At 37.2% G+C, this 27,421-nt stretch overlaps 1 protein-coding gene across 2 annotated transcripts in view; it reads right to left on the bottom strand.

The window, feature by feature from the left end:
- Positions 1-11,413: 11,413 nt before the first annotated feature.
- NUP54 (nucleoporin 54) overlaps positions 11,414-27,421 on the bottom strand; it is a 30,199-nt gene continuing 14,191 nt past the window's right edge. For both annotated transcript variants that reach the window (XM_025921733.2, XM_025921734.2), the window contains 8 exons: positions 26,849-27,036; positions 25,914-26,110; positions 24,236-24,290; positions 23,701-23,794; positions 18,422-18,529; positions 14,358-14,477; positions 13,971-14,081; positions 11,414-11,943 (listed from right to left, as the gene is read on the bottom strand). In XM_025921733.2, coding sequence (XP_025777518.1) covers positions 11,815-11,943; positions 13,971-14,081; positions 14,358-14,477; positions 18,422-18,529; positions 23,701-23,794; positions 24,236-24,290; positions 25,914-26,110; positions 26,849-27,036 — 1,002 coding nt within the window. In that variant the 3' untranslated portion in view covers positions 11,414-11,814. The remainder of the gene's footprint in view (positions 11,944-13,970; positions 14,082-14,357; positions 14,478-18,421; positions 18,530-23,700; positions 23,795-24,235; positions 24,291-25,913; positions 26,111-26,848; positions 27,037-27,421) is intronic.

The following is a 27,421-nucleotide window of genomic DNA, read 5'->3' as shown; positions in this document are numbered from 1 at the left end:
CAGAGTCTGACGCCGGGCTTGAACTCACGAACTGTGAGATCATGACCTGAGCTGAAGTCAGACGCTTAACTGACTGAGACACCCAGGTGCCCCCTTCTGCCCATTTTTTAATTAGATTATTTGTTTTGGGGGTATTGAGTTGGATCCATTGTTTATATATTTTAGACACTGTTTATTGGATGTAATATTTTGCAAATATCTTCTCCCATTCAGTAGTTTGCCTTTTAGTTTTATTGTTTCCTTCACTGTTGAAGAAGGTTTTCATTTTGATGAAGTCCCAACAGTTCATGTTTCCTTTTACTTCCCTTGCTTAAGAAGATATATCTAGAAAAATACTGCTACGGCTGATATCAGAAATTACTGCCTATGCTCTCTTCAAGGACTTTTGTTTCAGGTCTCACATTTAGGTCTTTAATCCATTTTGAGTTTATTTTTTGTGTCTGGTGAAAGAAAGTGGTTCATTGTCATTCTTTTGCATATTTCCAGTTTTCCCAGCACCATTTGTTGAAAGACTCTTTCCCATATTCATTCCTCCTTTTTGAAGATAAATTGACTGTATACTTGTGGGTTTATTTCTGGATTTTCTGTTCTTTTCCATTCTTATGTATGTCCGTTTTTACGCCATACTGTTTTAATTACTGCCACTTTGTAATAAAACTTGAAATCTGGAAGTGTGATACCTCTGGTTTTGTTTTTCTTTTTCAAGACTGCTTTTGCTATTCAGGGTTTTTTGTGTTCCATACAGATTTTAGGATTGTTTGTTCTAGCTCTGTGAAAAATGCTGGTGGTATTTTGGTAGGGATTGTATTAAATCTGTAGATTGCTTTGGGTAGTATAGACGTTTTAACAGTATTTATTCATCCAATCCAGAGCATGGAATTTCTTTCCATTTCTTTGCATCATCTTTAATTTCTTTCAGCAGTTTTTCATGGTTTTCAGAGCACAGATCTCTCACCTCTTAAGTTTATTCCTAGATATCATTTTTTGGTGCAGTTGTAAATGGGATTGTTTTCTTAATTTCACTTTCTGATGTCTCATTTTTAGTATATAGGACAGCAACAAATTTCTGTACCTTGATTTTGTATCCTGTGACTACTGAATTAATTTATCAGTTCTAGTAGTTTTCTGGTGGAGTCTAGGGTTTTCTACATATACTGTCATGTCATCTGCAAATAGTGAAAGCTTTACTTCTTCCTTACCATGGATACCTTTTATTTCGTTGTCTGATTGTGGTGGGTAGGACTTCCACTATTGTACTGAATAAAAATGGTGAAAGTGGACATTCTTTTTTTTTTTTTTTTAATTTTTTTTTTTTAACGTTTATTTTTGAGACAGAGACAGAGCATGAACGGGGGAGGGGCAGAGAGAGAGGGAGGCACAGAATCGGAAGCAGGCTCCAGGCTCTGAACCATCAGCCCAGAGCCCGACGCGGGGCTCGGACTCACGGACTGTGAGATCGTGACCTGAGCTGAAGTCGGACGCTTAACCGACTGAGCCACCCAGGCGCCCCGAAAGTGGACATTCTTGTCTGTTCCCTGACCTTGGGGGAGAAAAGCTCTCCATTTTTCACCATTGAATATGATGTTGGGTGTGGCTTTTTCATAGAAGGTCTTTATTATGTTGAGGTATGTACCTTTTAGGCCGATTTTGTTGAGGGTTTTTATCATGAATGGATGTTGTACTTTTGTCAAATACTTTTTTCTGCATGTGTTGAAATGATCATACAGTTTTCATCCTTTTTCTTCTTGATGTGACATATCATGTTGATTGTCCTGCAAATATTGAACCACCCTTGAATTTCTGGGATAAATCCAGCTTGATCCTGGTATATCTTTTAATGTATTGTTGGATTCAGTTTCCCAGGATTTTGTTGATGATTTTTTGCATCTATGAGAGTTATTGTCCTCTAGTTTTCTTTTTTGTAGTGTCTTTATCTGGTTTTGGTATCAGGGTGATACTAGCCTCATAGACTGAATATGGAAGTTTTCCTTCCTCTTGTATTTTTTGGAATAGGTCAAGAAAAATGGATATTAACTCTTCTTTAAGTGTTTGGTAGAATTTTCCTGTGAAGCCATCTGGTCCTGGACTTTTGTTTTTTGGGAGTTTTTTGATTACTGATTCAATTTCATTGCCGATAATTGGTTGCTCACATTTTCTATTTTTTCTTGATTCAGTTTTGGTAGGTTATATGTTTCTAGGAATGTATTCATTTCTTCTAAGTTGTCTAGTCTGTTGGCATGTAGGTTTTTAAAAAACATTCTGTTACAATTGTTTTTATTTCTGCTGTGTTGGTTGTTATTTCTCCTTTTTCATTAGAGGTTTTGTTGATTTGAATCTTCTCTTTTTTATGAGTCTTGGTAAGAGGTTTATCAATTTTGTTGATCTTTTCGGAGAATGAACTTTCTGTGTTCGTTGATCTGTTGTTTTGTTTTTTAGTTTCTATATCATGTATTTCTGCTCTAATGTTTCTTCTTCTTCTTCTTTTTTTTTTAATTTTTAGAAAGAGTGGGGGAAAGAGGCAGAGGGAAAGAGAATCTTAAGCAGGCTCCACCACGACCCTGGCATGATGATGTGGGCCAAATCAAGAGGATGCTCAACCAACTGAGCCACCCAGGTGTTCCTGCTTTAATCTTTATTATTTCCTTTCTTATGCTGGATTGGGGTTTTGTTTGTTCTTTTTCTAACTCCTTTAGGTGTAAGGTTAAGTTGTTTACTTGAGATTTTTCTTCTTAAGTAGGCCTGTATTGCTTTAAACTTCCCTCTTAGAACCAGTTTTGCTGCATCCCAAAGATTTTGGGCTGTTGTATTTTCATATTCATTTGTTTTCATGTAATTTTTAATTTCTTCTTTGAATTCTTAGTTGACCCATTCATTGTTCAATAGCATGTTATTTAACCTCAATGTATTTGTCTTTCCATGTCTTTTCTTGTGATTGATTTCTAGCTTCACGGTGTTGTGGTCAGAAAAGATGCATGGTATGGCTTTGATTCCTTTGAAATTGTTGAAACTTGTTTTGTGTCCTAATACGTGATCTTTTCTGGAGAATGTTCTGTGTGCACTTGCAGAGAATGTATTGTGTTCTTTTAGGATGGAAGGTTCTGAATAGGTATGTTAAGTCCATCTGGTCCAGTGTGTCTTTCAAAGCCACTGCTTTCTTGTTGATTTTGTTCAAATGATCTGTCCATTGATGTAAGTGGACATACTGTTATTGTATTGCTATGATTTCTTTTATGATCATTATTATTAACTGTTATTAACATTGTTATTAACTGTTTTATATATTGGGGTGCTCCCAGATTGGGTGCATAAATATTTACAGTTGTTACATCCTCTTATTGGATTGTCCCCTTTATTATTATTATTATATAGTGTCCTTTGTTTCTTGTTGTAGTCTTTGTTTTAAAGTCTAATTTGTCTGATAAAAGTATTGCTACCCCAGCTTTCTTTTGGCATCCATTTGCATGATAAATGTTTCTCTGTCCCCTCACTTTCATTTTTTTTTTAACATTTATTCATTTTTTGAGAGACAGTGTGTGAGTAGGGGAAGGGCAGAAAGAGAGTGAGACACAGAATTCGAAGCAGGCTCCAGGCTCTGAGCTGCAGCACAGAGTCTGATGCAGGGCCCGAACATAATAGGCTGGGAAATCATGACCTGAGCCAAAGTCAGACACCCAAATGACTGAACCACCCAGGCACCCCCTCCATCCCCTCACTTTCAATCTGCAGGAGTCTTTCAGCCTGAAATGAGTCTCTTGTAGGCAGCATAGAGATGTCTTATTTTTTTTATCCACTCTGTCACCCAGTGTCTTTTGATTGGAATGGTTAGTGCATTTACGTTCAAAGTTAATTATTGATAGACATGTATTATTGCCATTTTGTTACTTGTGTGATTTTACTGTAGATTTTCTCTAATTCTTGTCTTGCTCTCTTTCATGGTTTTGGCTTTCTTAAGTGATATACTTGGATCCCTTTATTACTTGCATATCTATTATTGGTTTTTGATTTGTGGTTACCAGTAGGCTTGTGTATAACATCTTTTGCATATAGCAGTCTATATTAAGTTGATGGTACTGAAGTTTTAACCTGTTCTTTATTCCTGTCCTCCCCACATTTTAGTTATATGGTGTCATATTTTATTTCCTTGTTTTTTTTTTTTAATACCTTGACAGATTTTTACAGAAATATTTATTTTCACTGCTTTTGTGTTTATTTTTCATACTCTCACTTACGGTCTTTCTTTACATTCTGAGTCCCCTTTATTTCTTGTAGGACCAGTTTAGTGGGCATGAACTCCTTAGTTTTGTTTGAGAAACTCCATATCTCTCCTACTCTGAATGATAGCTTTGCTGGATAGAGTATTATTGGCTGCAGATTTTTCTCTCTCAGCACTTTGAATATATCTTGCCACTCCTTTCTGGCCTGCAAAGTTTCTGCTGAAAAATCCTCTGATAGCTTTAGGGGAGTTCCCCCTTGTATAGAACTATCTTCTTTCGCTGCTTTTAACATTTTTTCTTCATTGCTATTTTTTGCCAGCTTAATTACTGTGTGTCTTGGTGTAGACCTCCTTGGGTTGGAGAGAGTGGGAATCTATGCCTTCTGGATCTGGGTATCTGTTTCCTTCCCCAAATTAGGGAAGTTTTCAGCTGTTATTTCTTCAGATAAATGTTCTGCCCCCTTATCTCTCTTCTTCTCAGATCCCTCTAATGTGGATGTTATTACACTTGATAGAGTCAGTGAGTTCCCTAAGACTATTCTCAGCTCACATAATTTTCTTTCTGTCCTTTTCTCAGCTTGGTCACTTTGCATTACTTGTCTTTCAGGTTGTTAATTCGTTCCTTTGCTTCATCTAGCCTGCTATTTACTCCATAAAGTGTATTAAAAAAAAATTTTTTTTAACATTTATTTATTTTTTAGAGAGAGACAGCATGTGAGCAGGGAGGAGCAGGGAGAGGAGGAGCAGAGAGAGAGGGAGACAGAATCCGAAGCAGGCTCCAGGCTCTGAGCTGTCAGCACAGAGCCTGATTCCAGGCTCGAACTCCCGAGCTGCAAGATCATGACCTGAGCTGAAGTCGGACGCTTAACTGACTGAGCCACCCAGGTGCCCCTCCATAAAGTGTATTTTTAATTTCATTAATTGTATTTATCTCTGATGGGTTCTTTTTTTTTTAATCTGTTTTAAAGGTTTCACTGATGTCTTCTGCTCTTTTCTCCAGTCCAGTGGGTATCTTTATGATAATTACTTTAAATTCTCTATCAGGCATATTACTTACATCCATTTCATTTTGGTCTGTTGTGGTTTGGTCCTCTTCTTTCATTCGGGAGATGTTTCTTGTCTCCTTATTTTGTCTGATTTTCTGTGTATGTGTTAGGAAAGTCAGCTACTTTCTTGTTCTTAACAATAATAGCCTTATGAAGATGTCCTGTGGTGCCTTGAAGTGCAGTGTCTCCTGTTCCCCAATGCTTGGTGCTTTAGGGAGTGTCTCCCATGTGTGTTATGTGTGCTCTGCTGTTGAGTCTTGGCCTCTTTTTCCTTCAGTCCAGTTGTCTTCAGAGGTTCTTTGCTTCTTGTGGGTGGCAAGGTGTGCAGTGATCTGCTTGCAAAATGAGACCTACCCCCTTGCATGGGGAACTGAGGTCCTGGAAAACGGGTGGATCAGGACAGGTGGTGTTGGCAGGGTTTGCACAGGTCTTCTCGGGGAGGGGCCCATGGCACCAGGACTCAGGCAGATGTGACTGGGGAGGGCGGATCCACCCAAGCAACGGAGGATGGGGCTTGGTGCTAGTAAGTTAGGTAAGGAGTGTCAGCACCTTGCTGGTTTTCCCAGGTGGCCATTGTTTGGGGTGGGGGTGGAAGAGGGAAATGGTGCCTGCCAGCTCCTTTGTTCTTGGAGGGCTCTCCCTGTGATCCTTGTCTTTCCTGGCTATGATGAGATGATCAAATCATTCTCCCTCCCATCGGCTCCCCATTGTTTTTCAACTTGATAGTTCTAAGCTGTATCTGTGTAGGCTGTTGTGCTGTTTCTAATGTCCTAATGCCATCCAGGCTTTCTGAGCTGAACCCACTGATTTTTCAAATTTTAGGCTTTAAGTCCTGCTGGTTTTAAGAACTCAAAATATTCAGCACCTTTGACTGTTAGAGGCAAATATTATGGAGATTTGTCCTCCTCATTCATGGGCTCCCTGGTGTGAAAGTCTGTTTTCCGGCTTTCTCTGCACCACCAGCTGTGTGGATGGGCATGGTCCGTTTTGCTCCTAGACCACATCTTCACTCTTCTTTGATGTGGCCTGTTCCCTGCCTTAGTTGTGGAGTTTGTCCTGCCAAGTCTTCAGGTCATTTTCTGGGTTATTTATTCTGATATGGGTGTTATCTAATTGTATCTGGGGGACTAAGGAAGCTCAAGGTCCTCTTACTCCCCCATCTTCCCAGCCTATAGTCTTTATTTTAAAGTCTACTTCATCTGACATATGTATTGGTACCCTGGTGTGTTTTTTGGGTGAGGAGGGCTCCTTTTGCATGGAATATCCTTTTCTTGCCCTTCAGTTTCAGTCTGTATGTCTTTAGGTCTGAAGTGAATATCTTGTAGGCAACATGTAGGTGGGTCTTGTCTTTTTATCCATTCCATCACCTTTTGTCTTTTGATTAGAACATTTAGTCTCTCTACATTTAATTATTGGTAGGCATGAACTTAATTGCCATTTTATTGTTTTCTGGTTGTTTCATGTAGTTTTGTTCCTTTTTTCTTATCTTGCTTTCTTTTATGATTTGATGACATTCTTTAGTGTTATGCTTGAATTCCTCTTTATTTTTTGTATATGTATTACAGGTTTTTGGTTTGTGGCTACCTTGATGTTCATGTATAACATTGTGTATATATACAATATCTAGATTCTATGTAATCTAGATCTATAAGTTAATGGTCACTTAAATCCAAACATTCTCTAAAAGCACTACATTTTTACTTGCCTCCTTCATGTTTTAGGATGGCCTATTTTACATCTTTTTGTGTATCCTTTAATTATTGTAGATATAACTGATGTTACTACTTTTGTCTTTTAACCTACAATACTAGCTTTCTAAGTGATCTAGTACCTTTGCTATATGTTTGCTTTCATCAGTGAAATATTTTTCATTCAGAATTTTCTATTTATGGCCTTAAAGAAGTCCCTTTAACATTTCTTGTAAGGTTGGTTTAGCTTCAAATCTAAGTGATAACTTTGCTGGGTAGAATATTCTTGATTGTACCTTTTTTTCCCCCTTGTAGCACTTTTAATATATTCTGCCACTCCCTTCTAGCCTGCAACGTTTCTGGTGAACAGACAGCTCATAGCCTTATGGGGGCTTCATTGTGTGTAACTAGTTGCTTTCCCTTGTTGCTTCTAAGATGTTATCTTTAATTTTTTTTTTTTTTTAATTTTTTTTTTCAACGTTTATTTATTTTTGGGACACAGAGAGACAGAGCATGAACGGGGGAGGGGCAGAGAGAGAGAGGGAGACACAGAATCGGAAACAGGCTCCAGGCTCCGAGCCATCAGCCCAGAGCCCGACGCGGGGCTCGAACTCACGGACCGCGAGATCGTGACCTGGCTGAAGTCGGACGCTTAACCGACTGCGCCACCCAGGCGCCCCAGATGTTATCTTTAATTTTTGATATTTTAATTATTATGTGTCTTAGTGTGGACTTCTTTGGGTTTATTTTGTTAGGGGTTTCTTTGTGCTTCCTGGACTTGGATGCCTGTTTTCCTTCCCCAGATTAGGGAAGCTTTCTACTTTTATTTCTTCAAATAAGTTTTCTGGCTCTTTCTCTCCTCTTTTGGGATCCCTGTAACACAAATGTTAGTACACTTGTTACAGAGCTCACTTAATCTTAACTTCATTTAAATTTTTTTTCTTTTTGCTGTTCAGCTTCAGTGGTTTCTGCTACCCTGTCTTCTAGATTAGTGATCTGTACTGCATCCTATAATGTGCTCTTGATTCCCTCTAATGTATTTTTTATTTCAGTACTGAATTCTTCACCTCTTATTGGTTGTTATATTTTCTATTTCTTTGTTGAAGTTCTGAGTTCATCCACTCTTGTCTAAAGTCCAGTGAACATCTTTATCACCATGACTTTGAACTCAAGTAGATTGCTGTTTCATGTAGTTTTTTTCTGAGGTTTGTTTTCTTTCATTGTCTCATTTGGTCTGACTCTGTTTCTGAGTGTTAGGTAGGTCAACTGCATCTCCTGGTCTTGAAAGTAGTGACCTTATATAGAAGTCATCCTTTGGGGTCCAGTAGCATAGTCCCGTTGGTCACCAGAACCAGGCATTCTGAGGGTGTCCCGTGTGGGCTGCATGCACCCTCCTGTTGTGACTGGGCCAGGACAGCTGAGGGTGTACTGGTGGGTGGTGCTGGCCCCCAGCACAGGTGGATGTGAGGCCTGGCTGCCGCTGCTGCAGGTACACTGGTGGGCAGGGCTGCTGCAATGACTGGTCATGACTGCTGTGGGCAGACTGGTGTGCAGGGCTCGTCCCCTGCTTGGCTGGCTAACAGGTGTGGCTGTAGCTGTAATGGGTGTGTTGATGGAGTGGGGTTAGTTCCTGGTACGGCTGGCTGCAACTGCTGCATGTGTGGTGGAAGACAGGGCTTGGTCCTTCCCCCCACTTTCCTGGGGCAGGATAGGTTTTGGAAGGGCACAGGGCTACAAGGAGGCTGCCTGCTGAGTTTTGCTTGGTGGGAGCTACTGTCAAAGAGAGCCTGCTGGGGCAGGTCCACAGGAGAACACCAGGGCTAGGTAAGCAGTAATAGCCAAGTAGATGGAGTGTAAATACTAGCTCCTGCCAGCGGCTGGCCAGCTAGGCTTAAAGAGGAGGGCAAGAAAAATTGTGTGCACCAGCATGTCCATTCATGGAGAAAGTGTCTACGGAACCCTTCCCCTCCAGCACATAGCCTAAAATTAGTCAATAAAGACTTCAGAGGGGGCGCCTGGGTGGCGCAGTCGGTTAAGCGTCCGACTTCAGCCAGGTCACGATCTCGCGGTCTGGGAGTTCGAGCCCCGCGTCGGGCTCTGGGCTGATGGCTCAGAGCCTGGAGCCTGTTTCCGATTCTGTGTCTCCCTCTCTCTCTGCCCCTCCCCCGTTCATGCTCTGTCTCTCTCTGTCCCAAAAATAAATAAAAAAAAAAAAAAAAAACGTTTAAAAAAAAAAAAAAAAAAAAAAAAAAGACTTCAGATACAAGCCAGACACTTTAAACTGCTGCCTCTGTTTTGGTCTTGAACCTAATGATATAGGGTTCTGGCTCTTTAAGAGTGGAATGGGTTTCCTGTTGCCCTCCCAAGTCTCCCAGAGAGAAGTCCTGCTGATTTTCAAAGCCAGATGTTATGGGGGCTCATGTTCCCAGTGCACGTCTCCAGGGTTGGAAGCACTCCATGTGTCCCATGTGGGGTCTGATCCCCTCACTCCTCAGGGAAGACCTCCATTCCTTGTGGGTCACCACACTAGCTGTTTGGTTCTCAGGTTCATCTTCGCCTCCCGAACCCTTCTCAGTGTGGTTTTTTTATATCCCTAGCTGCAGGAGAGCCGTTTTGCTGGTCTTCAGGTCATTTTCAGAGTTAGTTGCATCCTCAGTGTGTCTGTGGGAGGAGGTGGGCCTGGGATCCTCCTGTGTGGTCATCTTCCCTGCAGTCTCAGTGTGCTTTCTTCTGTTTGCCTCTGTTCGTGTTCAGAATTTTGAGTCGACTGTTTGCAAGAACTGTTAGCCAGTTGAAGATTAAACACAGAACTTGTATAAATAGCGCTGGAGAATACAGCTTAGTCCCAAGGCCAAACTGGGTCCTTCCTCCTCCTACCCACCCAAACTGGAACTTGACTTACTTGCTTGGACCACACCTGTAGTTTGACCAAGTCCAGTTATCTAACAGCCTATATGAATAAGGGTAATAAGCCTGCCTTAACACATGAAGTTAGTGGGATTGAAACTTGGGAGGCTGACTGGCCCTGTCTAGGAGTATTTACCTTGTGAAATTAGCCTAAGAGTATCAGAGCACAAAAAACGAAAGGCAAGAGAAGTGAACGTAGCATGCGTGACTCGCAGTCTGTCCACTAGAGTATGTGGCTCAGTGAGTAACAATTCTTATCAGTTACATCAACAACTCTCCCTACTGTAGGAGGGTATACAGAGGGCCAGAAACTTCTTCCATACTCTGCTACATGGATGAGGATGGGACTGACTGCCTGTTTTCTGGCTGAGGAAGAAAACACAGGAAAATAGACAAATTCCTCTTTTGGGACTGTTGGAATTGCCACAATGAGTAGGAAAGTATGATGGAAGAGAATATAGCAAGTTTGCATGGCATTAACTTGGCAAAAGTGGCTGGAAATTTTCAGCACCTAACTTGAAAGAATCATTTTTGAAGTTCCCAGTCTTCTACACAACTTTAATCTAGTTTACAGCTGGACAGAACTTCCTTCAGTGAGATCTGAGAGGATGGCCTCTTGATAAGTATCACATCCCTCACCATCCCCATAAACACAGTGTGGCAAGATTCACGGGCCTCTCAAAACACTTCTCATTACAAGCCAAAGCACGACAGAAATGAAAAGTTGAAGCACTACAAGAGGGGTCAACATACATCCCAGGGGTGAAGTTTGTAGTCAGAAATTGTTCAAAATAATCTGTTAAAAAAAAAAAATCATATCATGATGTCTAATTCAGATTTTTCTAGTGTTTTCAGTTCCGAATGATACATTAAGGAATTTTTTTAATGTTTATTTTTGAGAGAGCAGAAAGGGGGACAGAGGATCTAAAGCTGGCTCAGCACTGACAGGCTGACAGCAATGAGCTGGATGTGGGGCTTGAACTCACAAACCGCATGATCATGACCTGAGCCAAAGTCAGATGCTCAACTGCACTGAGCCACCCAGGTGCCCCAGGGGATTCTTTACCATAGATGATACTTGAAATAAGTTTTACTTGCCATAACCTAGTCAAACTAGGTCAGCATTGATACATTTTCCTTAGGAGGGAAAAATCAAACTCAAGACTAGAATTCTTAAATTGCGGTTATGATTTAATACTTGTGAGGACATGGTTATTTTCCCAGAGCCAAATAAAGCATCAGACAGAATTATATAAAAGTAATTACAATCAAGAATTTATTTGTTTTCATCATTTTTTTAAGAAAAAGATCTAAAAAGCAAAAAAAGTTGCAAAAATGATAAAATGTAATTCTGTTATATCCTAATTGCTTAAGTGTGTTCTGTAAATTCCAAATAAGTAAAATAATATAAAAATATATTTTCAAATCTTTATAGGATGAAAAGATAACCACAATCATTAAATACTCTTGGATTTCCTTTACTCCTCCCACAGATGAATTCACAAATATATAAAAACTGATGTACATTTACATTCTGAAGTACAAAGCTCCAACAGCCAAATAGTTACACAGTTTATTTTGTTATGTGCAAAGTAGGTATTTCATATTTACTTGCTATGGAAAGCAGAGTACAGGCTCAATGGAGAATAATCATTAAACACTGATTAGTTTTAAGAATAATGCTGTTGTCCAAATGTACAGCGGCACATACTTTTCTTAATTATGTACTTCTCTTTTACAGTAACAGCTTTCAGGTATGAATCTTTCCAAGGCTATCTTTGAACAGCTGTGAAGTGGATGTTATTTCAGATCTGATGAAAATAATTTGACAGTAACCTCCTCAAAAGCCAGGAGAGGATTTTCTTTTTCTCCCCTCCATGTGGTCAGTTTCATTCTTAAGGAAGGCCTGATGTTGCAAGAAGATACATTTCACAAACCCTTAACATAAGTTCGTGAATTGTCAACTAAAGACACCACCTCTGATGTGGATGGTTTCATTCAATCCATGTTCTACCAACTTTATATCTTCTAGGTCATCTTTTATGATGCTAATCAAATGGCTAAGGCCTTCCTGTTGTTGTTTCAAATGCTAGAAGGAATTAAAATATATGTTAATGTATTAATCCATTAAACTGCAAACTATGCACAGGAAAAAGGACTTTTTCACTATTTTACTAGCAATACAGCACTTGGTAGCTGCTCTAAATAGAGTGGACATGCATATTAAAACATTTCATACTACAGCTTGTGCTAACACATTTCTATGACCTATAGTAAACAACAAAAAAATAAACAGTATTTTCCATAGAAATTGTACAGAAGATACAGATTTTTAAAATACAATGCAAGAAGGTATTCAGATATGGAGGACTAGCAAAATAATTCTGAAAACTAAAAGTTTTCATGTTTTGAAGTACCAAGTATATAATGATGGTAACAGAACTACAATTGCTAACATTTTAAAGCATCCAAGTGTTAAGGCAGTTTTCAGAGCTTCATGGGTATTAACAAAATTTTTTTAAGCACTCTTTGGGGATGCATTACGGCATCTCTACAGATAGAAAAATTGAGATGCAGGTAAGAAACCCGCTCAAGGTCCTAAACTAGGTGATGAGCTGTGATCCAGTCCCAAAACAAGTGTTCATGTTATTCTAAACTTTATTGCATAATCACTCTATCAATATACTGGAATCTTTCTCAGCTAGTTTTTTGTAGTTATTTACAATGGAATACAATCAAGTGGATGTATATGTCCCAAGAACCTAGGAGCCAAACTGGATTTTAGTTGTATAATATAGCAATATCCCTTCTAAAGCACATAATAAAACTGGATTTATAGGTGACAATTATAACCATCTAAAAATGCCCCAGGCCATGACAACAGCCCTAAGATGTTCCTCAAAATTTACCATTTTAATACCTTCAGATACAGTCACTGGTTAGACAGCTTTCATTAAATCAATCTGTATTTATACTGAGGAAAAAAACTAGAGCAGTACTTTCCAAACTTTTCACACCAGATGAGCTAAAAGTGGTTGGAGGGGTTCTGGCCACCCCAACCTCCACCTGGGTCCCCTGAGGGCTGAGGAGATCAATGATTGGTACATATTTACAATTTATATGTGACATACAGGTTGGGCATAGAGGACAGAGCAGTTACTTCTCAAATTGTACACACAAATCACTCTGATCTTAATAAAATATACATTAAGTAGGTTTGGAGTAAGGACTGAGATTATGCATTTGTAATGACCTCTCGTGTGTTGCTGTTGCCACCTACAAATTGAGTAGCAGGGTGTAGGGAACTGTGGTGCCTCCACTAACTGAATTCATCTTTTATTATAAAATATACAAAACACAAAAATACCCATCTTAACCCTTTTTAAAAACAGTTCAGTAACATTAGTATATTCACATTATGCAAAATCACTACAATCTGTATTTTTAGAACTTTTTTATCTTCCCCAAATCTGTACCCATTAAATATTAATTCCCCATTCTCCCTCCCCTCAGGCTCCTGGCAACGACCATTCTATGAGCTGAATTACACTGTATAAGTGTACTATATAATTATACTATATCCTTTTAAACTGGCTTATTTCACTTGGCGAAACATTTTCAAGACTCATCTGTGTTGTAGTGTTAGTTTCCTTCATTTTTAAGGCTGAATAATACTCTACGATGTGTGTGTGTGTATACATATATATATATGTGTGTACATATGTATACACACACATATATATACATACATACATACATACACACTGTATTTAGTTTATCCATTCATCTGTCTTTGAACACTTGAGTTGCTTCGACATCTTGGCTACTGTGAATGCTGCTGCTAAGAACATATGTGCGTCCCTGCTTTCAATTCTTTTAGGTATATATTCAGAAGTAGAACTGCTAGATCATGTATCAGCTAGATGTTTAATTTTTTGAGGAACTGTTTCCACAGCACTTGCACCATTTACATCACCACCAGAAATACACGAAAGTTGTTTTCTTCACAGTCTTGTCAATACTTGTTATTTACTGTTTTTTTGGGTAATAGCAAGCCTAACAGATGTGAAGTGAATTCTCCTTTTAAAATGTGCACCCTAGCCCTAGTGCACCTACCTGCTTGATTTCTCGTAACAGATCTGCATCTATGTAATATCTTTCCTCAGATTTGACTGCTCCAAAATGATTCTGCATCCTGATTTGGGACATCAGTTCATTTAGTCGGCCCTAAAAATAAGACCGAGTCAAATTACAACTGCTAATGACAGCAACCACTTCTAAAAGAGAATTTTTTCTTTTAAAAGGATGGGTACTACTCTTATAAAGTTGTGTAATTCTCCCTCTGTACATTATGTGAAACATTAACGTAAGCCAAAACCACATCATTAAGAATCTACTTTAAAAAAGTTTTGATTAAAGAGAACAAAAAATAAAAGCAAGTATACATAATTCCTCTTTTTGAAGACTGACAAATTCTAGCTCTATGGTCCTATAAATGCCTACCTTAAACTGGGTAGGTGCATTCAGTTCACACTGAATTGTATCTAGCTGAACTCGCAACTGCTCTTCATCAGCTTGAATGGCATACCCACTCTTCCTCTGAATTTCCTGTTTGATTAGGACCTATATAAAGAAAATCCACCGACAATACCAACAGAATCATGAGTTTCTTTTTAGTTATGCAAGTAATTTTCTTACAGTTATTTGTTGAAAGAAACCAGCTGAATACACTTACAGTAGGAATCTTAACAGTTTGAGAGTTGGATTAGGTTTGTCCATTTTTATTAGGCAATCTACATTAGAATATTGACATGCCTCTAATTTGTTTTTAATGACTGCTTAATTTGTCATGCATTAATAACCAATAATTTATTCAGTTATTCCTCCTATTGAGGGGTATATATTCTGTTTCTAGTAATAAACTTTTATAGAGAGAGATACTGATCTAGACCCCCAAGAATGAGACCGCTGGGTTTAAAAGCACGTGTTTTCAGTCTTAACAAAAGCTGCTAGATTGTTTTACAATTTAAATTCATAAACCACATGAGAGTACCCTTTTCCCCACACTGCTATCAGCAAGAAGTTATTTAAGTTTTCCCCAAACTGACGAGTGTGAATGGAGCTCACATTTCTTCTCTAATCTGTACTTCCCTGAAAAGTTAAAGGAGCATCCTTTAATAGTCAAAAACTACTTTGCATTCGCTCTTCTATGAACTGCCTTTGCACATTTTTTGCCCATACTGTGAGTTTTTTGGTAAAAAACAATCTCTTTGTATAGTACGAATAATCACCATTTGCAAATTCAATTTTCTTTTTCTGGTATCTGTCACATGACTATTGACAAATAGCTTCTGATATCTTTTGCTGTGCAAAATTCTAATTAGCCAATTTTATTTTATAGTTTCTGGCTTTCTGGCCAAAAATCTCTCCAATGTCTACAGTCATGCATGTAGCTTCATAAATGTTTTAGTTAAATTTTTAATCCACCTATTTTTGTCTATGGTATGATACAGAGGTCCAGTTTCTTTTTTTCCCAGACAGCCAGTTACTCTAGCATTATTTGTTAAATAAACCAACTGAATTGATACCACCTTCATCATATGAAACATGAAGATGTAGTCGGCATCTATTTCTGGATTCTCTATTCTGTTTATCTTTACTGTCCAATCTTATGCCAGTCCCACACTGATTTGTCACAGAACCTTTAAGATAGGTTCTAAAGTCTTGCAAGTCCCCTTCACTATTTCCTTTTTGTTCCCCCAAAAGCTGTTCTGAAAACACTTATCCTTCTTGAGGAACTGAAAGATTTCTTGATCAAGTCTTTAAAAGTTGGAAATTATTTTCAAACTTTATAAAGTGGATAGTAAATCTTCTCATCTAAATATGGTTTATATGTCATTTTGTAAAGACGAATTCAGATTTTGTACTTCTCTCATAAATTTATTCCTAAGTATCTTACAATTTTTACATCACAATAATATTTTCCTGTTTTCACTAATGGTATGCTGGCTTGGGTACATTTATCTTGTATCTAGCCATTTTAACCACATTCTCTGGTTTTCTCATAAGAGTTTTCTAGATATTACAATCATGCCATCAGCAAAAAGACAATTTAATTTTGTCCAATGTTTATATTAGTTACCTAATTACCTTGTTATATTTATGAAAACCTCCAAGATAATGGATATTACTTTTTCGGGGGGGGGGGGGGATTACTTTCTGAATGGGATTTTAATGGTTTGCTTCTTTGAATATTTGCTGTTCATTTTGGTAACAGTCTCTATAGTTTTCCTTTATGATAGATTTCCTGTTATAAAACCAACCCTGCATTCCTGAAATAAACCTTACTTCATCACAGTATATTCCTTTAGGATTTGATAAATAGTTGGATCCTTTTTGCATTTATGTTGCTTTTGATCACATTTATTGAGGTGTAGTCCACATGTAAGAAAATCACCCATTTTAGGTGCTCGGTTACTATGAATTTTGACAAAGTCTTGTTACCATCACCACAATCAAGGTACAGAACGTTTCCATCTACTCCTTGTTGTCACTGCTCTCCCTTTATTACCTGCCCACCCCTGGCAACTACTGACTTGTTACCTGTCTCTCGTTTTGCTTTTTGCATAACATCATATAAATGGAATCATGCCTTTTGTAGCCTTGAAATCTGGCTTCTTTCGCTTAGCATAACCTGCATCTCTATTTATTAGAAATGTACATGAATAGATTTTATTTGGGGGTACCAGAAGCAGAGATGTAAAGTAGCACAGCTGCTCTGGAAAAGTTTTCAGCAATTCTTCCAAAAGTTAAACAGTTACCATACGACCAAGCAATTCCAATCCTAGATTTAGGTACCCAAGAAAAATGAAAACACACGTCCACGCAAATATTTGTACACAAATGTTAATAGCAACATATGTTAATAACCAAACGGGGGAGACAACCAAAATGTTAATGAATTGATGAATATTGGTATTTTCATGTAATGGAATATTATTCAGCAATAAAAAGGAAGTAATACTACATGCTACAACACAGATGAACCTTAAAAATACTACGCTACATGAAAGAAGCCAGTCACAAAAGACCACATCTGTTGATGCCATTTATCTGAAGTGTCCAGGATAGGCACATCCACAGAGACAGAAAGTGGTTGCTTGGACAGGGTTTTGGGATGAAATGGGGAGTGACTGCTAATAGGAATGAAGTTTCTTTTTAGGGTGAGGAAAATGTCATAAAATTGACTGTGGCAATGTTGCACAGACTAAATATACTAAAAACCACTAACTTAACACTTTAAATAAATGAACTATATACACTGAAATGTATGGTGGGTGAATTATATCTCAAAGTGATTTTAAATGGGGAAATGGTCTATAGATTTTTCCTTTTGTCTAAAGGAATTAGCTCTTTAGTGGTTAGACAAAGTTAAGCAGTTAAACATCTGGCCTTGGTATTTTTCCATGGTTGATCTTTAAGAAGTTTCTCATTTATATATTTGTCCATTTAAGATTTTTGCACCTATGTAGATGATTTTTTAGCAAAATTGAAATCACCAAAATTAATCTGTTTTGTCTAGCTCCCAAATTTGTTGCCCTGAATTGCATGCAGTATTTTCTCATTCTGTTCTGTTGTCTGTAGTAATGTTTCCTTTCTCCTTTTCCTTATGAGATGTTTAGCCATTTCAAAGATCTTTTCAAAGAAACAGCTTTCGATTTATTCTCTGTACTATGATTAATTTTATTTCACTTATTTCATATCTGTATTTCTCTCTCACTGGCTTCTCTTGAGAGTCTTTCTAACTTCTTAAGATAAGTACCAGATCCTTATTCTTTGCGTTTGTATTTTAAGGATGATAACTAAGTGTCCGACTTCAGCTCAGGCTCAGGTCATAATCTCGCAGTTCATGGGTTCAAGCCCCACATCAGGCCGTGTGCCGACAGCTCAGAGCCTGGAACCTATTTCTGATTCTGTGTCTCCCTCTCTCTCTGCCCTTCCCCCACTTATGCTCGGTCTCCACCTCTCTCAAAAAGTGGATAAACATTTAAAAACAATTTTTTTAAGTGAAAGCTCAAATGCTACAAATTTTATTCTGCATACAGCTCTTGATATATTCAATTGATTCTGGTACCTAACGTTTCTGTTTTCATGATAGTTTAAAATTTCAGTTTTTGTTGCTATTCATGCTTTTACTCCCTCTTGTTAATTTTGAAGTTCCACTGTTGTTTTTTCATCTGGCCGTTTCATTGTTATACTCCCTTTTCTAGCACTGAAAATCAAGTATTTTTCTTTTACTTTTATGAGAACTAGATACATGCTTTCTGTGCTCCAAGATGATTTACTTCTTCACTGCTTCTACCCTCTCAATAAGATGTGAATTTTAGAATACATTTACTTTCTTCACCCACTCCTATGAGACCTCTCATCTGACTTCTAGATTTCACTGAGAAAGTTTGGTACTTACAGTTTCAAATTACTATTCCTTCCTTTCAGTGTGTTTTTCTCTATCCGGCACTATCACACATATAATCTTACAGATGTTCAAAAAAATTCCAAATTACTACCTGTAAAGTTCTATGGGAAAGGTCCATGAGTTTCCTCTTGTATTGTGCAATTTTGGCCATAGTTGTGGTTTGATTCTTCTGTAATTCGCTAATATCTTCAGATATGATCTGTTTTTCAAAAGAAAGTTTTGAAGGTGAGTATAAACATCACAAATATTTATCAGGTTTATATGCAAAATTTGATTCTAAGATGAGACGGAGATTCATCTTTCAAAATATAAACACCTCTACATCTGTCTTTATAGTTCTTCCCATCTATGCACCCATAAAATTAAAAAGTACCATTCAAAGGCTTCTTAAGAGCTCTAGGAAATTTAGTGATGAGGCAAAGTGTATAGAAAAATAAAACCTATACTTTAAAAATATTAAGGTATAGGACCAACAACCAGGCCCTGAATGGAAAAAGTATCTATGAAGTCACATCCAGGAGTGGCCTTAACAGACAATCTGAAAAGTACAGTATAGTCCAGTATTAAGTGCTGAATATTTTAGAGAGAGTGATCAAAGTGGAGGGGAAAGGAAGGATATTTATTATACAACCTAATACATTTTTATGCCTTGGCATCATGGATTTGCTCTTTGGCCTGATATCGTTACTGTTCTGCCTTAACAGAAGTCTTAACCTTACAGACAGAGTTAAAAACTCATTTCATTAAAGCTACCCAACCTGAATCCCAAAACCGTTCCTATCATAATCATTCTGTGGCACTGCCTTGAGATGTTATAAGAAAAGAGGGTAAGAAGATTGTGCAAGACATTTACTCCACTGCCTTTTAAGGGAACTTTCCAGTGACAGGTCATGCTGAAGGAACAAAATTAGGTGGCCATGTTTTATATTACATAACCTAGGCACTTTCTCCACTCCAGTTTTAAAAAGTTGACAGGCTTCCAGATGCAAGAATAATATAGTGGTCTTCTCAACCAACAATAACTAAGAAAAGTAGAAATGGTTGCCATTTAGTATTTATTCACAAACACTAAAACAATCTAAGGAGTTAACCCAAGAAAGAAGGCATAGGGTTTTTAAAATTATTAGTTCTTTATTTAAAGTTTATTTATTTTGAGAGAGACAGAATTCCAAGCAGGTTCCATGCTGTCAGTGCAGAACCTGGTGTGGGGCTCGAAAGCATGAACTGTGAGATCATGGCCTGAGCCAAGATTAAGAGTTGAAGCTTAACTGAGTAAGCCACCCAGGTGCCCCAGAAGGCACAAGGTTTTTAAAGAAAATATTTAAGGGGCACCTGGGTGGCTCAGCCACTTAAGCATCTGACTCTGTTTTGGCTCAGGTCATTATCTCAGAGTTGTGAGACTGAGCCCTGCATCTGTGCTGGGCATGGCGCCAGCTTAAGATGCTCTCTCTACCTCTCTGTTCCTTCCCCCCACCTCAAGAAAAAAGTTTTTTAAACTGTTTCAAAAGACTACCTCAATGAGTAAAGACCTCAGTGAGTAAAAGAACATAGTGTGTTCATAATGGAATAATTTATTAAGATTCAATTCTCTACAAATATGTTTAATGCAGTTCCAACTAAAATTCTAGCATTTTGACAAATAGATTCTGAGACTGTTATAGAACAGTAAAGATCCATAAAGATGAAACAACTCTGAAAAGAACAAAGATCAGAGATTCACTCTACCACACATTGAGATACACTACAAAGCCACAACGTAAAAAAAAGAAAAAAAGGTAAAACTGACTTAAGAACAGAATAGATAACATATACATATATGGGAATTTGGTTGGATAAATTTGCTTTGATAAATCACTGGGTAAAATAACACTGGATATTATTTATGGATGACATTGGCAAACTTGACCCACTAGAGAAAAATAAAGTTGGGTTCATACCACTTATTGTACAAAGTCAAACTCCATGAAGACAGAAGACCCCAATGTGGAAGGTTAAATTCTAAATAAAATGTCAGAAAAATAATGTAGGAGACTCTCAGACCTTGGATTGAAGAATGACTTCTTGAGCAAAATCCCAAGAAGAAAAACACAAGGCAAGAAACTAGTGGGTATTGTTATGTTAAAATTAAGGATTTCTGTTCAACTGAGGACACCAAAAAGCAGAGTTGGCAGAAAGGTGAGAAGTAGGAGACATCTGTACCATTTAAATCAGACTAGGGATTAAAATCTAGAGTAAACAGTGAACTCCTGAAATTCAGTAAAGAAAAGATAAATCCAACATAAAAACTAGGAAAAGATAGGAATAACTTTTTCTTAATGTTTATTTTTATGAGAGGGAGAGTGCACAAGCCAGGGAGGGGCAGAGGGAGACAGAGAATGTGAAGCAGGCTCCAGGCTGTCAGCACAGAGCCCGATGTAGGGCTCGAACTCCTGAAGTATGAGATCATAACCTGATCTCATAACCTACTGAACCACCCAGGCGTCCCCCAACAATGTTTTTTAAAGTAGGTTCCACACCTGGTGTGGAGCCCAACGTGGGGCTTGAATTCATGACCCTCATAATCAAGATCTGAGCTGAGATCAGGAGTCGGAAGCCTAACTGACTGAGCCCCCTAGGTACCCCAAGATAGGAAAAATTTTGATTCTGGACAAGATGGACTTTAGTATATGCCACTCTTATCTCACCTACTGAATATAGCTATAAAACTTAGACTGCACGGGCAACTATTTGAAAAATAAATAGTGGCAGGAGGATTGGGGAAGGAGACATGAACTGAAGTACCACTGAACTGGTGGTGAGTTTACCATTTCCCCCAATTCTGGCACACCCCACAGGTTTCAACAAAGCCCAAAACTGAGAAGTGAGCATAATGCTGACAACTCCAAGAAAAGCCTTTTAGTTCTGATGGAGGAGACACACTGTAATATCTAGAGGTTTGCTCAGCTCCAGTACTATAGCAGTACTCCTCATCCACACAACCCCCATGCCTAACACCATGGATGGTACCAGATCCTATATATAGGATGTTTCTTCCTATACATACACATATTTGATAAAGCTTAATTTATAAATTAGGCACAGTAAGAGATTAACAATAAAATGGAACAATTATAACAATCTACTGGAATAAGTTACATGAATGTGGTCTCTCAAAATATTGTTCTGCACTACTGTTCTTATGATGTGAGATGATAAAATGCCTACTTGATGAGATGAAGTGAAGTGAATGACACAGGCATTGTGACACAGCATTAGGCTACTACTGACCCGATGATTCATCCAGGACGATCATCTGCTTCCAGATGGCGGTTAAGCGGGGAACCACTGTATTGATTTGGGCCAGATATCTGTCGCAGAGGCACTGTTCTGTACACAGTAGGATGTTTATCAGCACCCTCGCCTCATCTCAGTAGATGCCTATAGCACTCACCCAGTTCTAACAACCAAAGAAGTCTCCAGACATTGCCAAATGTGCCCCAGGGGATAAAGCACCAACACCAGTACCCCACCTTCCATCCACTGAGAAAGGCCCAAGAGCAATCACTTAAAGAATTGAAAGGAGCAAAGGACAAAACTCACAATTCTAGCTCGAGACTTCAACCCTCACAATAGAACTACTAAACAGAAAAATCAATATAGTAGAACTGAAGAATTAACCAACTGGATCTCACTGACACTAACAGAAAACTTCACCCAGAACAGCAGAATGCACATTCTATTCAAAGGCATGTGGGTTAAACACCTTAAAAAAATTGAAATCATACAAAGTTCTCTGACAATAATAGAACTAACTAGACTAGAAATCAATGAGAGTAAAAGGAAAATTTCCAAAGATGTGGAAATGAAACATACTTCTAAAATAATCTATTAGTCAAAAAGATCCAACAGTCAAACAGAACTCCCACAAGTGTGGAGTTCTGTTCCACAATTCTAAGTTCTAATTCCACAAATTAGAAAATATCTTTAATGCATCGGAGATTAAACTATAACATTATCAAAATTTGCGCGATTGAGGTAAAGCAGTGCTTAGAAGGAAATTAACAGCATTAAAGTGCTATATTAGAAAGGAAAGGTCTTGTTAGAAAAAGAGAAAAACCCAAAGCAAGCAGAATGAAGGAAATGGTTAAAAGCAGAGATTAATGAAATTACTAACAATACTACAGAAAAAAAAATCAATGAAACCAAAAACTTGGTTCTTTACTAAGATCAATAAAATTGACAAACCTCTACCAAGACTGACAAAACTAAAGGCAAGTAATAGCTTCTGTGGTCTTACTTTGAAGAACTTTGGCCAAACCCTATTGGTAGTACTACTGTAACTCATTTTAAAAGTGATGGGAATAAATTCAGTGTGTCCAGCCTAAGATGATGAAGGCGCTGGAAATCATGTCACATGAAAAACGACTTGGGGGCACCTAGGTGGGTCAGTCAGTTAAGCGTCCAACTCTTGGTTTCAATTCAAGTCATGATCTCACGGTTCGGGAGTTCAAGCCCCACACTGGGACTGTCAATGCACAGCCTGCTTTGGATTCTCTCTCTCTTCCTCTCCCTGCCCCTCCCACTCACTTTGTCTCTCTCTCTCCTTCTCTCTCAGAATAAACTTAAAAAACAAAACAAACAAAAAACATGCTTGAATTTACATGCCAGAGAAGGGAATACTAAAAAAGAAGAATTGTTCAAAAGAACAATGTTCAAATATCTACAGTGCTATCACAGGAAGCACAGCTATCGCTTACAAAGCAATGCCAGGGAAAAAGGGTATAAATTATACCAAGGCAGATACTAGATCAATGTAAGAAAGAGAATTTTTATCAGAGCTAGCTGACAGTGAAATGGGTTGCTTCATAAAGCAGGAAGCTTTTCACTATTCAGTCTGAGTGAATATGTTATCAGGATTTCCACATACGAGAATGTGGAGGTAACCCTCAAGAACTTTTGAGTATTTGATTACTAGGTCTCCTTAATAAAACATTAAGTAGATTTAAGCATTCAGTAATTTAAATTTGCTTCATCAATCTACAATTATACTACACCAACATAAAGAATCATAACTGTAGCCTTCACTTTGGTAAGGCCTCATAAATATAATTGTTTAATTAAGAAAGTATGCATTCTCAGGCTCAAAATGGAAATTACAAACTAATAGCAATGCTAACAATTCTAAATTCATTGTTAAAATGTATCAAATAAGATTTACATATTTTGGAGGCTCTATATTAAGTACTTGCACAAAACTATAATTGTTAACTTACAGTGTACACTAACTATATTGTTTCCCTGTAAAACAAAATGGTAATTTGCATGGTAAAAAGAAGTGTCTATAATCTCTTTTACTACTCCTAGAAGCAGAGAATGAAGCTAAATGCTTACATCTAATCTGGTCTGATGTTGCTTAGTCATCTGATCTTGAACCTTCAGTCTTCGAAGAAGTTCTTTGAAACCCACCATGGGTACCGGAATTAACCTGAAGAAATCCAACTGGTTAATTTTCATACCTTAAGCCTTTTACTGTTATTACAAAGTATAAGAAATTAGGGTTTTCATAATAACATCCACATAATTTAACAGTACATTTCTAGGGTTCAAAGGCAGATCAAGGACTATGAAATCAATCATGTTAAATCACAATGATTTTATTCAACCTCCTCCTTATTTTATTTTACAAATGAGGAAATAAAGTTCGGTCAGAAGTTGTATTTTTAAAAGCAAGTATAATTAGGGGACTGGTACTCAGATTTCAATGTTTACACTACACTACACTGCCTTACCAGTGAACATTCTTTAAAAAGCAATGAAACTGAAATTCAACTCAAAGGTAAGAATTGTAATTAATAGTTGGTATCTGTTGGCTTCCCTAGTAGCAAATATTAGTTTTTATATGAAAACAAGATGAAGATATACTTACTTTTCAGAATCAGGGTTATCCACCTTGGCTTGTTCCCAAATAATAGGATCAACACCTACCAAAAAGACAAATATTTTTTTCTGGAAAAACAAAACAAAACAAACAAAAAAACCAAAAACACAAAACCAAAATCAAAAAAATAAAAACTATTCTCCATTTTCATATTTGTATGGGAAAGGCCTTCCTAAAAGTAAGACAAAAAACTCAAAAGCTGTGATAAAAAATGACTCTCAAATATAACCATTACAAAAATGAAAATATTTGTAGGATAAAGCTTAAAAAAATATTATAGATTGAAAGAAAATACCTACAACCTATAGGAAAATAGATTACCCTCCAGAATATAGAAAGAGTTCCTATAAATCAGAAAGGAAGACAAAAACATCTAACAGAAAATGGGCAGGGTTGTCCAGGTGGCTCAGTCAGTTGAGCGTACAACTCTTGATTTTAGCTCAGGTCATGATCTTATGGTTGGTGGGATTGAGCCCCACAGTGGGCTCCAGGCTATGAGTGGGAGCCTGTTTGGGATTCTCTTTCTCCCCCTCTCTCTGCCCATTCCCCACTTGCACACATGCTCACTCTCTCAAAATAAACATAAAAAAAAATGGGTAAAGGACATGAATAGGTAATTCATAAAAGATACAAACATGTGGCTAATAAACATACAAAAAGATGTTTTACTTAGTAAAACATACTTTGTTACTTAGTAATCAATTTTATTTAGCTTTAATTTTACTGTATCAGGGAAATACAAATCAAAGTAAGTATTAAGTTTTTCCAATCAGAGTGGCAAAATTAAAAAGACTGACAACCTCCACTGTAGGCAAAAATAAATAAAAATGAGAAAATATTAGAAAAATGAAAAATGAGAAGAAACACCTTTGTGTTATAATGTGTACAACTTTGTTTGAAGAGCAATTTGTATCTAACAATACATAAAATATACACAATCTTGACTCAAAAATTTCATTACCAGGGATCTATTCTAAAAAAAATACAGATCCACATGTTCTAAGACATATTTACAAGGATGTTAATATCATAAAAAAAGGTGGAAATGACTTAGAAGTGAAGTACGGTACATCCGTGGTATTCCATGTGGATTTTAAAAAGAATATTTTCATGTACTAACATGGAAAGTGCTAAGAAATACTGTAACTGAAAAGGCAAGTTGCAGTAAATGTACAGTGCAGAATCCCTTTTTTTTTTTTAGCACTTCCATGTACATACACATGTACAACAAATTATTAATAGTAGCTGTTTCTGTGGAAAGGAGATAAAGAGGATCTGTCATATAGGCCATATACTCAATTTAGTTATGCTATCTACTATCTTTTATGGTGAGAACACATATTTTACTTGAATACTCAGAACAACAAATAAGCTAGAAAAAAATAAAAATATTAAAAGTGAATTACCTTTGGGTAGCTTATGGACTATTTTTCTTTAGTTCAACATTTCCCAAAATTTCTAACAAACACATTAACCATGATAAAAAAAAAAAAAAAGCTAACCGACAATGAATTAGTACAATGAAAACATTCAAAACTATGTCCCAAAATAGCAGACATGATACACACTGATTTTATTAATAATCAACTACTATCGCCCAAAATAGAGGAAGCATATATATTTCTAAATCTATCATTTCCTCAACTCTTGTGATTCTAAAACATACCAGCAGGAGGATTCTGTAAAAGTTGTTTGATCTGTGCTGGAGAAAGTTCTGTTCTAGTCATAGAAAGGGTTACACCAAGTTGCTGCAACTGTGTTTTTATATTAGTTTGTTCAAAATGGGCATATAGTGTTGTAGCTGGAACTCTTCTTGAAGTACCATTTGGAGAACGCTCAACAACATAAATGACAACTTCCGTCCTGGAGGAAAAATAATTAAGTTATAAAACAGCACACAACTCATAGCTCCAAATATCACTACAGCATGTGATTTTAGAAAGGTGCTACATGAATTCAAAGATCGTTGTTTTACAAGAGAATTAAAATAGCATTTTCTTAAATCTTGGAAAATAAAGAACCCTTACTTCACAAGTTCACCTCTAAATCAACCTAAATGATAAAGTTAAAATGAGACAGACATATATTTGTAAAAGGTTTGCTTAGCTGCAAAGTCCTATATCTTCCAGAATTGAGAAGTACTTAGGAGATTCTGTTGAAGCTTATCTGATCTCAGTTATTATATCTCACTGATAATAATTCTTCTAACCCAAAATATCCTCAAGTAAATGTTTTCGCCACTAAGTATGAAAATTATATAGAAGAAAAGGGAAGGGAAGTCAGTCATATTTAGCCATGAATGGACATGAATAGTAATCACACTTTCCAGTAACATCTTTGTTGGCATACAGCCATGATTAATGTTTCTTCCTGTTTCTGAATGGAAAATCTAAGGAATTATTAGCATCCTGTGGGTTAAGAACTCCAAGATTAAGAAAAAAGTTTTTAAACAAATGTTGCTGTCAATACTGAATGGTCACTAGCTGAGAAATAACATTCTGCTCTAAGATTTAATTTGCGTTTTATCAACAAAAACACTGTTGATCACTCTTTCTGGACCCAGGCACACAGAAATAAACAGTACATTTAATGTATACTTACTGATCATCTGGCAGTGTTTTAATACCCTCTACATTTACAGTAAGGGTCTGGTTTCCTCCCAAAACTTTATGCAATGATTCTACCAACTGCTGTTGCTGGCTTCGAATATCTGTTTCTTTTTTGTTGAAAACTAAAACCACTAGCCCATCTTCGTCTTTATTATTGGGCATACAACTATAACCTACTGCCTGTAGAATGACAAAATAAACAATATCAAAAATATGTAGATTTTAAATCAGAAGTTTAGTATCTTAAATATCTGCCTAAACAAGGAAAACAGCTCAATGTCTGCTAAAGAAGGAAATAATGATTCTTCCCACCACTCTGTGCCCTATAGCATCACACAATTATGAAAAGAAACTATTTTAACCAAAAATATAAACTTAAAGTGAAATTTAAATTTCCTCTCCCAACAGAGTAACCAAATAGCTTTCTCCTCTGAAAAACTTTGGTATTTGTTATCGTTGGGTGTTTCTGAACTCTGATGAAACAATTCTGCATGTAACTGTAAAAGTAACTGCAAAAGTCATGGACCAAGATCTAATTTATTTTACTATATACTTACAGGATCTT

The sequence above is a fragment of the Puma concolor genome, chromosome B1 (assembly GCF_028749965.1).
Source record: "Puma concolor isolate L17-30 chromosome B1, mPumCon1.1.hap2, whole genome shotgun sequence".
Taxonomy (NCBI): domain Eukaryota; kingdom Metazoa; phylum Chordata; class Mammalia; order Carnivora; family Felidae; genus Puma; species Puma concolor.
Note: the sequence above shows the minus strand (reverse complement) of the source record. Positions and strands in the feature narration are given on the sequence as shown.